General features: G+C 50.5%; 1 protein-coding gene across 2 annotated transcripts; it reads right to left on the reverse strand.

Annotated features, from left to right (window-relative positions):
• Positions 1–2,324: 2,324 nt before the first annotated feature.
• Positions 2,325–12,849, reverse strand: LOC102450336 (rano class II histocompatibility antigen, D-1 beta chain-like). 2 transcript variants are annotated; one of them, XM_075912017.1, is made up of 6 exons: positions 12,412–12,849; positions 12,011–12,265; positions 10,403–10,663; positions 10,046–10,279; positions 5,932–6,036; positions 2,325–5,651 (listed from the first exon to the last, which is right to left on the reverse strand). In XM_075912017.1, exons 1-6 carry the CDS (start codon positions 12,479–12,481, stop codon positions 5,644–5,646), a joined length of 933 nt encoding a protein of 310 aa, XP_075768132.1. In that variant the 5' UTR covers positions 12,482–12,849; the 3' UTR covers positions 2,325–5,643. The 2 variants fall into 2 exon arrangements, with proteins under 2 accessions (XP_075768132.1, XP_075768131.1); XM_075912016.1 differs by having other exon boundaries at positions 2,328–5,651; positions 10,046–10,315; positions 12,412–12,837.
• Positions 12,850–14,132: the final 1,283 nt, after the last annotated feature.

Consider the following 14,132-nt stretch of genomic DNA (forward strand, 5'->3'; position numbering starts at 1 on the left):
TTAGACATCAGTAAGGCGTTTGATACGGTCTCGCATGATATTCTTATCAATAAACTAGGCAAATACAACTTAGATGGGGCTACTATAAGGTGGGTGCATAACTGGCTGGATAACCGTACTCAGAGAGTAGTTATTAATGGTTCTCAATCCTGCTGGAAAGGTATGAGAAGTGGGGTTCCGTAGGGGTCTGTTTTGGGACCGGATCTGTTCAATATCTTCATCAACGATTTAGATATTGGCATAGAAAGTACACTTATTAAGTTTGCAGATGATACCAAGCTGGGAAGGATTGTGACTAATCTGGAGGACAGGGTCATCATTCAAAATGATCTGGACAAATTGGAGAAATGGTCTGAGGTAAACAGGATGAAGTTTAATAAGGACAAATGCAAAGTGCTCCACTTAGGAAGGAACAATCAGTTCCATACATACAAGATGGGAAGCGACTGTCTAGGAAGGAGCATGGCGGAAAGGGATCTAGGGGTCATAGTGGACCACAAGTTGAATATGAGTCAACAGTGTGATGCTGTTGCAAAGAAAGCAAACATGATTCTGGGAGGCATTAACAGGTGTGTTGTGAGCAAGACACGAGGAGTCATTCTTCCGCTCTACTCTGCACTGGTTAGGCCTCAGCTGGAGTATTGTGTCCAGTTCTGGGCACCACATTTCAGGAAAGATGTGGAGAAATTGGAGAGGGTCCCGAGAAGAGCAACGAGAATGATGAAAGGTCTAGAGAACATGACCTATGAAGGAAGGCTGAAAGAATTGGGTTTGTTTAGTTTAGAAAAGAGAAGATTGAGGGGGGACATGAGAGCCGTTTTCAGGTATCTAAAAGGGTGTCAGGAGGAGGAGGGAGAAAACTTGTTCATTTTGGCCTCTGAGGATAGAACAAGAAGCAATGGGCTTAAACTGCAGCAAGGGAGGTTCAGTTGGACATTAGGAAAAAGTTCCTACCTGCCAGGGTAGTTAAACACTGGAATAAATTGCCCAGGGAGGTTGTGGAATCTCCATCTCTGGAGATATTGAAGAGCAGGTTAGATAAGTGCTGAGTCCTGCCATGGGGGCAGGGGACTGGACTCGATGACCTCTCGAGGTCCCTTCCAGTCCTGGTCTTCTATGAATTCTATGATTCTAAGGCTGCAGGGGGGCAGCCAGGACAGCAGAAGGCAGGAGGTCAACCCCTTCTTGCCAATAGTGAGTGGCCATGTCAGGCTGCAATTTGCCCCTGAGGCAGGGGATAGATGACAACCGGCAGTGGGTCACTGAGGCACAATGGGCGTAGGGAGTTGGGGTTCCCAGAGGGGTAGGTCCCTAGAAATTGGGAGGCTCTGTGGCAGGGCAGTACCCAGAGGGGAGAGCACCACGGATCTGGAAGGGGACGTGGTTCTAAACACGGAGGTGGAGAAAAACAGCTAACAGCGGGGGAGACATCAGCCAGAATGGGGTGTTCCAGTGCTGAAAAGCCAATTCCCAGAGTGTCCAGCAGGGGGCGCCCATAGGGTAAATCGCGCCATGTTACACTGGGGGATAACGGGTCGGGTGTTGACTCGCCATTCACACCTGTCTACTAATGGACGTCGACTCCTTTGGGGCAACATAAAGTCTTGTACAGTTGGGGAAGCCCCAAACTCAATGTTCCAGTAATGCAGGAAGCAAATCTTCACACACAGGGACAGAGCACGAATTCCCCCATGCGCCGCAGGTCTGGGCGTTTAAATGATACCTCACAAGGCTACACAATTTGCTGTGTTCATAGAAAAATAACCCTTCCAAACCAGACTGCGAGGGGACACGGCCAAGCAGGAATTCATAAATGAATTTGACACTGTCAAAAACACAGAACGGCTCTCACACGGCAATCGGTAATTTCCTCTTCCAGTGCTCTCACTGTCTCCTCATGGCTGGAGATGAGCCACGGCCATTCTGGTTTAATTAGCATCGATGTCACACTGCCACCTCTGTACCTTTCCTTTTTTTCTCCTTTCTCTTCAAGCATCTGAAGAAGTGAGGTCCATCTCACAAAAGCTTATACCTTAATGAATTTATTAGTCTTTCAAGTACCTGGTCTAGACAGTACTGGGTCCTGCCTTGAGGACAGGGGACTGGACTCGATGACCTCTCGAGATCACTTGCAGTCCTCGTATTCTATTATTCGATCACTGGACTTTCTGTGTTTAAGCAGACTTTGTACAACACATAATTATCTGGTTGTGGTGATTATGGGGGTCCCACTGTCCTGGATTCGCACAAGAAGAATAACACCCCCTAACCCTCCTCCCGCTAAAAACAAAGAGATTTGTGACCCAGCCCAGCCAAAAGCAATCAATTGGACAAAACCCACCCATCCCTCTGACCTCTTAAGCATAGTGGGTGTGTTCATGCAAATGAGGTTGACTTATGCAGTGCACGTCCCCCACTCGACCACTAGGTGTCAGGGGAGAGCTAGGACAGACCCAGCTTACACTGGGGACCCTGATGGGACAGGCAGGTTGCCCGAGGAAGGAAGGTGCATTCCCATGAAACCCAGCGCGTACAAAGCAAACTGACAAAGCTACTGCAAATACAGTTTAATTTAATTTAATTAGAGCCTCTAACACGGACCCACATCGGTTGCCTTTTCTCTTTCCTGCTGCTGTGTTCCTTGGCTCCGAAACCCACCTGGGGCCAGATCCATGAATATAAACATGGAGTTTGCCATTAGGTACCACATGCCTCCACCCCACTCCCCCATACACCCCCATCTACTCAGTTCCCTCCTTTAACACCAGTCTGCTTGTTTCGAGGGATAGCCTTGGGCGGTACTGGCCTGCACTCAGCATCCTGCCGAGTCTTTATTTCCCTCCCGTATGGATTTATTTGGCTTGGCCTACCCCACCCCTCGCTCCTTTCACAGGCTGGTATCTTTGGAGAAGAATTCTAACCCGAGAATCACCCCCAGTTCCTTGCTTCAGAGTTGGGGATTCCCCCAGAATTAAACACACGGGTCACCCCCTTTTTCCTCCCGGGGTTACTCCCCTGTGTGCCTGGGTGCCTGGTGAGTTTCACCTTAAAAGAGACCCTGAGTATCCCAGGGGGGATGTTGGGTAGTTGGGGACCCTTCTGTTCCTCCTTGCTGCAGTCCCTTGCTCCTAATGGCATAAACAACAGCAGTGCCTCCACCTCTCCACACTTACTGGTGCGTCTTGGGAGCCTCCAAGAATCAAGTATCAGAGGGGTAGTTGTGTTAGTCTGGATCTGCAAAAGCGACAAGGAGTCCTGTGGCACCTTAGGATGTGTCTTAACTACATGGCTCCGTCGACGGAGCCATGTAGATGAGGGTGGTCAGCAGAGGGAAACGAAGCCACAATTTAAATAATCATGGCTTCATTTAAATTTAAATGGCTGCCGCACTCTGCCGATCAGCTGTTTGTCGGCAGATCAGGGTAGTCTAGACGTTCCCCTGTAGACAGGAAAGCCTTTTGTTGACCTCCCCGTTATGCCTCGTAGGATGCATCTGATGAAGTGGGTCTTTGCCCATGAAAGCTTATGCTCCAATACATCTGTTAGGGTATGTCTAGACGACAGGGTTTCGTCGACAGACGTTTTGTCGACAGATACTGTCGACAAAGCTTCTGTCGACAAAGAGCGTCTAGACGACAGCCAGTTCTGTCGACAAAGCAAGCCGATTTGTCGACATAACAGTGTGGATGCTAAGGACAGTGTAGATGCAATAATGCCTTCTATCGACAGAACTCTGTCAATAAAAGGCGTTATTCCTCGTAGAATGAGGTTTACATACGTCGACAAAACTGCTGAGTTTTGTCGACGTTATGTCGACATAACTCAAAGGCAGTGTGGACCCAGGTATAGTTTTGTCAACAAAAGTCCACTTCTGTAGACAAAACCCTGTAGTCGAGACACACCCTTATTTTATAAGGTGCTAGAGGACTCCTTGTTGCTTTTCCAGGCATCAACTTATTCCAGGAATAATCTGGATCCAACTCCAAAACAACCCTTATAACTAATATACATCCGGTGGCTTAGATTAGAATTCACACGCCTTTACTGAACAACATTAAGACACAGAGTTTAACAGACGTCAATGGACAGCAATCAATTAACCGAGCACACGGAAATAAATAACACGTGTCTTTATTTACCCAGTCCCAATATACCCTAGTTCAGTGACTATCTTCCTTTGGCTCTCAGAGTCCCAGATACTGCCTGGCCTGGGCGTGCTCGGAGACTGGCAACTGGTGCGGAGACAACCCTGGGCAGGGTGTCTGTGTGTGTGTGTGTGTGTGTGTCAGTCCAGGGAGCAACAATTGCACAATCCCTCTGCCTCCAGAGCAGTCCCCACCACACACCAGCAACTCTGGGGCCCTGGGCAGCTCCCTCAGCCGCTCTCTGGACCCAGAGTCAGCCTGGCTCGTGGGCTGTGTCCTGGGCAGCACTTTGCCAACAGCCCTAGTGACTCCCAGCACCTTCCCCGCAGCCCTTCTCCACCAGGGCCTCCTCCCGCCAGAGACAATCCCTTCTGGGCCTTGCGGCAGCCGGCGACATCCCAGCCCCAGCAGGCTCCAGAACCTGCCCGGGCCAGCCGGCTCCTCTCTCCAAACTGGGGCTACCAGCTCTCTCCCTGCACTGCCTGGGAGAGAGCAACCGTTTCCCTCCTTTTTCGCAAGGGCTCATGGGAGTTGTAGTCTCCCGGGCTGGATGGCAGCACCTAGGACCCTCCCAGGCAAAGTCAGAGGTTGCTATAGCAATGGGGCCTACACACACAAGATGTTCCACACAGTCAGTGTATTCAGCGGGAGATAAGCGGAACAGCAGTGGGTACCACAGCCACTTGCGGTCCCCCGTCACACTACTTGTGAATTTCCCCCGACACATGATCCGCTGCAGCAACCACAAACAGACTCCTGTTGGCACAAGGACTTTTCAGGAGCCCTTCCCCATCCGTGGCCACCATATCCTCCGTGCAGTGATCGCCTCTCTAATATGGCCGATTGCCTTCGGGGCAGCCCACAGGGCTTACGTGTGGAGTAATGTGAGAAATCCCTCCTTGGGTTCTACAGGCATCCGTAGTAACAACACAGGGAGCTCCTTGGACGAGGGAAGGGGGGTGACATAGCCAGGGAACGTTGTAAAGTTTGTAAAGGCAGACCATACACAGTTCATTTCCTGTCATGGCAGGTAAAAGGCGCAAACACGATTGGTGACCAGGGCTAGTGAGTTGGCCGCAGAATTAACCCTCCTTCATCACAGTGGCCTCAAGGACATCGTCACGGAGACAGACAATTGATTTTAGTACTTTTGAAATAACTTCCGAGTGTAGACAGGCCCTGGGAGACGATTGCCAGGAGGGTGTTAGCAATAGCTTACCAGGTGACTGGAGGATGGGAGAAGCAAAGGATGGTGGGGCAGAGATACCTCCCTCTTTGCAACCTCAGGAGTATTGGTATTAGCTGCAGCCCCTTAACACCTCCTCTTTTCTAGGGATAATCTATGTGTTCCCAGCACAAGCCAGTGGCCCAGCAGAGCCAACTTAGTGTCCGGTCACTTTTCGCCTTTGGAGGAAGCTCTTGTGCATGAGGATTTTGCCGTGGATGGAGCAGAGTTGAGGGTCCCCGGCTGTGTCGGTGCTGGGTGATACGGTCCCTTTCAGGCCCCTGCAGGAGAAAGCAAAGCAGGAATTGACCTGTCTGGAGACTCAGACACCTGGCCTCCCTCCTATGCCTGGAGCCAGTGTGTGTTGGGGACAGGAACTAGGAATCGGAGCTGCGTGCCAGGTTTCAGCCGGGAGCCCCAGGGATCCCAGGCTAAGCAGGGCCAGGCTGGCGGATACTTGGCTGGGAGAGGGGGACTCAGCAGGGGGCGCTCTCCTCTGCCTCTTATTGCTGACGCAGGGTGGTCTCTAGGGGGCGCTGTGCTCCCGGGAGCATCACTCACCTGGCCTCCTCCATGGTGAACAGACCCCGACAGCCATCACAGCGAGGATGCAGCCAACCACAAGTACCAGGACACCAGTCACATTTGGGGGCTGGGACTCTGGAACTGTCCCAAAACAGACTGAGTCAAGGATCTTCCACACTCCCTGTGCCCTTCCTCTCCCATAGGGTGTTTCCCACCCCCACATGCCCTGCCTAGGAATCCTGAACTAGTGCCTCCTTCCTCCGGCCGGCCTGTCCCTCCTACACACAACCCAACCCCCCTCTGATTACGCCCTTCCAGCATGACTATGAACTCCCAAGAACGGTTCTCCAGACAGTTATGCACACACCTTACAGTAGCCCCATCTAGGTTGTGTTCTGTTTACAAGCAGTCCCCGGGTTACATGGATCCGACTTACATCGGATCCCTACTTACAAACAGGGTGAGGCAACCCCGCACTAGCTGCTTCCCCCCAGCAGACCAGGGAGACGCGAAGCTAGCGCCCCCCCCCCAGCAGACCAGGGAGACGCGAAGCTAGCGCCCCCCCCAGCAGACCAGGGAGACGCGGAGCGGCTTTTCTCAGCAGACACCTCAGCTTGAGAATAAAGGCCTGAGGGAAGTGAGGTGTGGGAGAATAAAACTGAGCTCTGGAGAAATGTTTGGCTAGAGTTTCCCCTACAATATATACCAGTTCCGACTTACATACAAATTCAACTTAAGAACAGACCTACAGTCCCTATCTTAGGGTGTGTCTAGACCACAGAGTTTTGGCGACAAAAGTGGACTTCTGTCGACAAAACTATACCTGCGTCTACACTACCGCTGAGTTCTGTCGACATAACGTCGACAGAACTCAGCAGTTTTGTCGACGCTGATAAACCTCATTTTACGAGGCATAACGCCTTTTGTCGACAGAGTTCTGTTGACAGAAGGTGTTATTGCATCTAGGGTTGTGTCTAGACTACAGGGTTTTGTCAACAAAGCAGCTTGCTTTGTCGACAGAACTGGATGTCGTCTAGACGCTCTTTGTCGACAGAAGCTTTGTCGACAGTATCTGTTGACAAAACTTCTGTCGACAAAAGCCTGTTGTCTAGACGTACCCTTGTACGTAACCCGGGGACCGCCTGTATAAGACGGTGATACAAGACCATATAAAATGCCTTATGAGGTCTAGGAATCCTACATCCACCGCTTCTCCCTTATCCACAAGATTTGTTAACCTAATAAAGAAAACAATCAGATTGGTTTGACATGACTTGCTCCATACTGGCTGTTACCTGTCACTTTAGCATCTTCCAGGTGTTTGCAGATGGATTCCTTAATTACTTGCTCCATTATCTTTCCTGGCACAGAAGTTCAACTGACCGGTCTGTAGTTTCCTGGGTTGTTCTAATTTCCTTTTTTAAACATGGGCCCTAGATTTGCCCTTTTCCAGTCTTCTGGAATCTCTCCTGACTTCCATGATTTTCCAAAGATGATAGCTAAAGGCTCAGATTCCTCCTCTATCAGCTCCTTGAGTATTCTAGGATGCATTTCATCAGGCCCTGGTGACTTACAGGCATCTAACTTTTCTAGGTGATTTTTGACTTGTTCTTTTTTTATTTTACCTTCTAAAACTACCCCCTTCCCACTAACATTCACTATGTTAGGTGTTCCTTCAGACTTCTCGGTGAAGACCGAAACAAAGAAGTAATTAAGCATCTCCACCATTTTCAAGTTTCCTGTTACTGTTTCTCCCTCCACACTGACCAGTGGGCCTTCCCTCTCCTTGGTCTTCCTCTTGCTTCTAATGTATTTATAAAAAGTCTTCTTGTTTCCCTTTATTCCCGTAGCTAGTTTGAGTTCATTCTGTGCCTTTGCCTTTCTAATCTGGTGACTTGCAGACATCTAACTTCTCTAAGGGTACATCTACATTGCAAGCCTATTTCCGGATCCCAGAGGTATCCCAAAATAGCTTGTGGAGGCAGGAAAAAAGGGAATAAGGGAATGTTTTCTTCCACAAGCTACTCTGCGTCCAAGGAATGTGTCCGATATTTCGAAATAAATTTTGAAATAACCAATATGCTAAATAACCGATATGTAAACCTCATTGCATGATGAATAAGGGATATCTCGAAATAGTGCTTTATTTCAAATTAAATAATCGCGGCTTCATTTAAATTTAAATGGCTGCCCCGCTCTGCCGATCAGCTGTTTGTCGGCAGATCGGGGCAGTCTGGACGCGACGCGCCGACAAACCTCGTGAAACCAGGTTTACCTGTGCCGATCAAGAAAGGCTTCTTTGTCGGCGCGGCGCGTCCAGACTGCCCCGATCTGCCGACAAACAGCTGATCGGCAGAGCGGGGCAGCCATTTAAATTTAAATGAAGTCGCGATTATTTTAATCGCGGCTTCATTTCCCTCTGCCGATCTGGCTAATCTACATGCCTCCGTCGACGGAGGCATGTAGTTTAGACGTACCCTATGTTGACTAAAATCTGCCTTCCTGAAATCCATTGTCTCTATTTTGCTGTTCTCCTTTCTACCGTACCTTAGAATCACTAACTCTTCTTTCATGGTCTCTTTCAAATTCTCAACTAGGGTACATCTAGACTACAGAGTTTTGTCGACAGAAGTTTTGTGGACAGATACTGTCAACAAAGCTGCTGTCGACAAAGAGCATCTAGACTGCATCCAGTTCTGTCGACAAAGCAAGCCGCTTTGTTGACATAACAGTGTGGACGTAAAGGACAGTGTAGATGCAATAACGCCTTCTATCGACAGAACTCTGTCAACAAAAGGCGCTATTCCTCGTAGAATGAAGTTTACATACGTCGACAAAACTGCTGAGTTTTGTCGACGTTATGTCGACATATCTCAAAGGCAGTGTGGACGCAGGTATAGTTTTTTCTACAAAAGTCCACTTTTGTCAACAAAACCCTGTCTAGACACACCCTTAGTTCCTCCCTATTTCTTAAAATCAAATCCAGACCAGCTTCCCCCACTGTTTATTTTTCTCAGTTCTGAAATAAAGAAAATGTCGCCAATGTAGTCCAAGAAGTTACTGGATAATCTGTCTCCTGATGTGTTAGTTTCCCAACCGATGTCTGTGTAGTTCAAGTCCCCCATCACCACCAAATCCTGCGCTTTGATGATTGTGTTATTTCAAAAAAACTGCATCCACCTCTTCTGTCAGGGTAGGTGGTTTGTGGTAAACACCTACCATGACATCGCCCTTGTTTTTCACCCCTTTTAACCTCACCCAGAGACTCTCAACACGTCTGTCTCCGACATTCATTTCCTCGTCAGTCCAAGTAGAAACATTTGTAACATGCAAGGCAACACCTCCTCCCTGCTTTCCCCACGTGTCCTCCTGGAACAAGCTGGACTCTTCTAACCAATATTCCCGTTGTGTGTATCACCCGGCCAGGTCTCTGTGATACCAGCCATGGTGCAGTTAAGAACATAAGAACGGCCGTACTGGGTCAGACCAAAGGTCCTTCTAGCCCAGTAGCCTGTCTGCCGACAGTGGCCAGCACCAGGTGGCCAGAGAGGGTGGACTGAAGACAATGATCAAGCGATTTGTCTCCTGCCATCCCTCTCCAGCCTCTGACAAACAGAGGCCAAGGACACCATTTTATCCCCTGGCTAATAGCCTTTTATAGACCTAACCTCCATGAAATTATCTAGCTTGGGTTCATTTATTGGGTTCATTTATTGGGTTCAGTTGTGTTCATTTATTAGCTCTTCAAGTTCTTCCTGCCCATTCCCCACACTCCTCGCATTTGTACACAGGCCTCTAAGATACTGATTGGATTTTGCCTCCCAGTTCTGCCTTGTCCCCCTTTGTCTCTGCTCTTATGGCCCATGCTCCCTCCCATGTCTCTTCTCGTCTCGTCTCGTCTCTTCTCTGCCTCTCACTTCCGGTGTGTGAGCCCACAGTACCTCCCTCTGCTTCCCTTTCCTCTGAGCCCCCCAAAACGTCTGCCCACTCCCCTGTAGGCCTCTCTCTGTCCACTCATCCCCGGTGCACCCAAAATGCCCTCTCTGCTTTTCCCACCTCCCCTTTATCCCCCCACCCCATGGGCCAATCTCTGCCATGACCTTTCCCTCAGTAGCCAGCCTCTCCCCATGCCCTGCCCCCCAGTACTCACCCCAGGTCACTCTCAGGGGGGTGTTTCCCAGGCTGCTGTGTCTCACCACACACACGTGCTCTGTGGGGCCGGCCCGCTCCTGCCCCAGCTCGATGGACACCTGGATCTGGAAGGTGGAGTCCCCGTTGGGCCGGATCCCGCTGCTCAGCTGCTCCCCCCACTCTAAGGTCACCTCAATGTTACGGGGGTAGAAGTCCGTCACATGGCAGATGAGGCGGTGTGGCTGGTCCTGGGCTGCTGGGACAGGGATCACACGGACTTTGGGCTGAGCTGTGGGGGAAAGAGGCTTACGTATCACTGGGCCTGGGAGAGCAAGGGCAGTGTGTTGGGACTGAGGAGCATCAGCAGAGCGCTCACCTGTCTTCCCAGTGATGAACTCCCTACTCTCCTCGATCAAGAACTTGCATCGCTGAGGGGTGAGCCCTGCAAAAGTCTCCCTGGTGCGGTTCCAGTGCTCAGCCAGGGACCGGGCCACTGGGTGCACCGAGAACCAGTGGTTCTGGTCTGACTGGTACCGCAGCACGTCCTCCCCGTTGAGGGAATATCTGGTCACGATTTGGACCGCGCCGGTGGCATCATCCAGCTCACAGTTCTTCAAGATCTGCATGTAGAAGGGCTCTGGGGACAGAACAGATGCTGGACCTCAGTTTGCAGCAGCTGGATATCGGGGAGGGGGAAGTTCTTCCATGTACTGTACGCACAAATTCTACACTCTGCTCCCTGCCCCCAAACACACACCCAGAACCTCCCTTCTTCCTTAAATTGGGAATAGAATTGAGGAGTCCTAGCTCCCAGCCTCCTTTGCTCCAGCTGTGGTGGGTTGTATCACAGAGACCCCCTTAAAATCAGGCCCAGTCACAAAGATTGTGAGGCCGGTAGTTTAAGTCAAACTTAGTTGAGTTGATCTAAAGGAGGGGGTTGTGCCCATGAAAGCTTATGATGCTATAAATGTTTGTGTTTGTCTGTAACGTGCTACGGGACCCTTGTTCTTTTTGAAGAGTCCAGCTGGCCAGACCCACCGAGTGTCACTTGCCACGGAGACCAACTCTGAGCATGGTTTTGATTATTTTGGATCTCCAAAATTTCATCCTCAGCTTCATATTGAAACCCTTTCTTTCCCCGGCGGGCCTTCCTCGCTTTGAATAACTAGCTCCATTTTCAAACCATTTGTGATTTCTTTTGTAATAGCTATTGCTCCTGGAAAGCACCTTCTCCGTCAGACTGAACCTAAGAACATGAGAGCGGCTAGACTGGGTCAGACCAAAGGTCCATCCAGCCTTATGTCTTGTGTGCTGATAGCAACTAGTTGCGGCTCCTTCTTCTCATTTATGCTACATACTTTACTGCACAAATTGCTCACTCGATAACCTCTAGCCTGAAGAAAGATTTCAACTGGTGTCTATTTTAAAATCAGCTGCTATATTTTTATTGTTGATGGTGATGTCATCCCACTGTACTACTTCCAACAGAAGCCCCCAGCATCTGTCAACAGAAACCATCCAAGACCCCTAGCATGTATTTGACAGCACTGGTGTCTATTAAAACATCTGGCCAGTCCTCACAGCATCAAACAGAGTAAAAGGCTCCTATTGAAGGTAAACGTTTTCATTTTGGAGGTGATTTTCCAAGACTTCAGGCCATTTTCAATACAGTTGAAGACGATTACGTCAACTCCATGTTTCAGGAAGACGGTGTAACAACGGGTCACTGACATCCCACCTACTGCCCCCCGGGGTACCCCATCACCTGCCCTGCTGGGCCAGACCCCCCGGTATCCTCCAGAGATGCCCCAGAGATGAGGTCACATCACCCATTAGACCCAGGGACAGAGCCTAAGACTCCTGCATCCCAGCACCTTCCTCCACCTTTGCCCCCTTTCAAACAGCTAGGTGCCCATTCTCCCAGCTCCCTTTCAGCTGCCCAACTACCCCCTTCCTGAGCTTGGTGCTGGTCCAAGGGACTCACCAGACTGTGGGGTGCTGGTGTTCACCTCCTGTGTCAGGACCTGGTATGTGGTCTGCACCCAGTTGTCCCACTCCTGGCACCGGCTCCAAAAGTCCTGCCTGTCTTGCTTGTAACCATTGCGAGGAAGCAGCTGGCGGGTCTCACTGTCATAGACGGAGAGCACCAGGTCGTTCACCCTCTCCACACTCAGCCGCCTGGGAAGACCAGGGGCCGCCTGTGAGGTGACGAGCTGGAGAAAGGAGAGACGATGCAGCCCTGCAGGAAGGAGAGAGACTGGGATGGAAAAGGCACCCCGAGATTTTGTACAGTATCCCAAGGGACCCTCCTGAACCCAGCCCTGGAAGCAAGGGGCTGGGATGGGGGATGGGCCCCAGGCATCCGGCAGCACAAGGACCACTTACCCGCCGAGGTGACGAAGCTGAAATTCAGGAGCCAGAAAGACACGGAGAGACGCCTGACCCAAGGGGCCATGCCCCTGGAGGGGTCAGGAAAGGAGCTTTATGGGGGCGCGGCTGATTTCAGGACCCAGCCAACAGGAAATACAATGGCTGCCCACCATGTGCTAGGCTCTCTGTCTCTGTGGCAGCAAACACAGGAGAGGAAACCCACGCCCACAAGCGGAGGCAACATCAAGAACTGAAATCAGCCGTCCCTCCCCCGCCTCGCTCACTGGCTCACAAGAAGCCTGGCTCCCCACTCGCACAATTAACCCTTTCCAACTCCAGTTGCTGTCTACAAGTTGTCGCCGGCCCAACCGGAGTTTATTTTCTGGGGAGGTTTCTGTGACTGCCCGAGAACAGCCCCCAGCTGCGCCAACCCACGGCTGTGAGCGTCGGCCGTGCCTTGCCGGGAACACGGGGCTTTGTGGGTGAATGGGGGTGGCTGGAAAATCATTGCCGCAGTAAATGCTCCACTGACGCTTTTCTAGCAGCTCAGGGCGTCTGTCTGTGCAGCTCCCGAGGGGGCCAGCAGGCCGCCGTTACAAGGGACAGCTCTTGAGTTCAATTGGAAATGGCCCATCCCGCACTCAGTCAGCATAGGCTGGTACTCCAGGGTGCATCTTTCCGCTCCCCTCCAAATCCTGGCCCTTCGGTGCAGATGACACCAAGCAGCAAAAAACACCCCTAGGGAATGTAGGTGAAACCTGTTAGTGTGGTTGTTATTCTTGATAACTAGAAGATTTACCTGGTGTTGCCTGGTGCCAGGGCTAGCCTGGCATGCTGGGGGCTGTGCTGCCGGCCAACAATTGCTCCCTTTTGCTTGCTGCGCCCCTATTATCATTCCTGTGTATAACTGTCCCTTCTATCACACCCCTCCCTTTTCATCTAATGCAAACCAATCCCATTCCAGCCACATCCCATGTCCTGGCACAACCAAACCGTGATCTTGCTTTCAGTTACCATAAGAGGAAGCTGCATCCCGAATTTCATGGCTTGGGCTCTTCCCGTTTAGGAGAAGTTCTTCAATAAAGAGACTCAGGGTATGTCTACACTACCCCGCTAGTTCGAACTAGCGGGGTAGTGTAGACATACCCTCACAGACAAACGGACGGAGACACAGACAGAAAGACAGACACACAAACTCTCTAAAAGATATAGTAAATAATGATAATACCATGAGGACGGGGTGCTAAGAAAACTGTTCCCTATTTTGCAAATACCACCTTGGCCACCTTCATCCCTAGCAATAGAGTTTCTGCCCCTCTTCAGAAAAACCTGGGACATTTCATGTCAAAACCAAAACAGTTCATGCAGCGTGAAGGTGGCTTGGTGGTGGGGTCAGCCCACAGCTGAACAACTGGAGAAGCAAAACTGAAACTGCTAAAAACCAGACATTCGCAAATAAGGTGGCCCCAGCCAACGGTGTCTTCCCCTTCTATGAGTAGAATGTCGAACCTCATTACTGGAAGCTGCACACGGATGTACTACAGATGCCCAGCTAAACCAAAAATCTCATAGCCAGATGCCAGCCTAGCTTTACAAGATTGAACCCAAAGTCTGAAAGCCCCCTACCTTCATGCACACAACTTTCATGCTTTGTGTGTAGAAGGCAGCTTTCCCCATGTGAACAAGAAAGTTTTGTTTCTGATTTTGCTCATTCTGGGCACTCAGAGCTTCCTCAT

The sequence above is a fragment of the Pelodiscus sinensis genome, chromosome 30 (genome assembly GCF_049634645.1).
Source record: "Pelodiscus sinensis isolate JC-2024 chromosome 30, ASM4963464v1, whole genome shotgun sequence".
Classification (NCBI taxonomy): Eukaryota; Metazoa; Chordata; order Testudines; family Trionychidae; genus Pelodiscus; species Pelodiscus sinensis.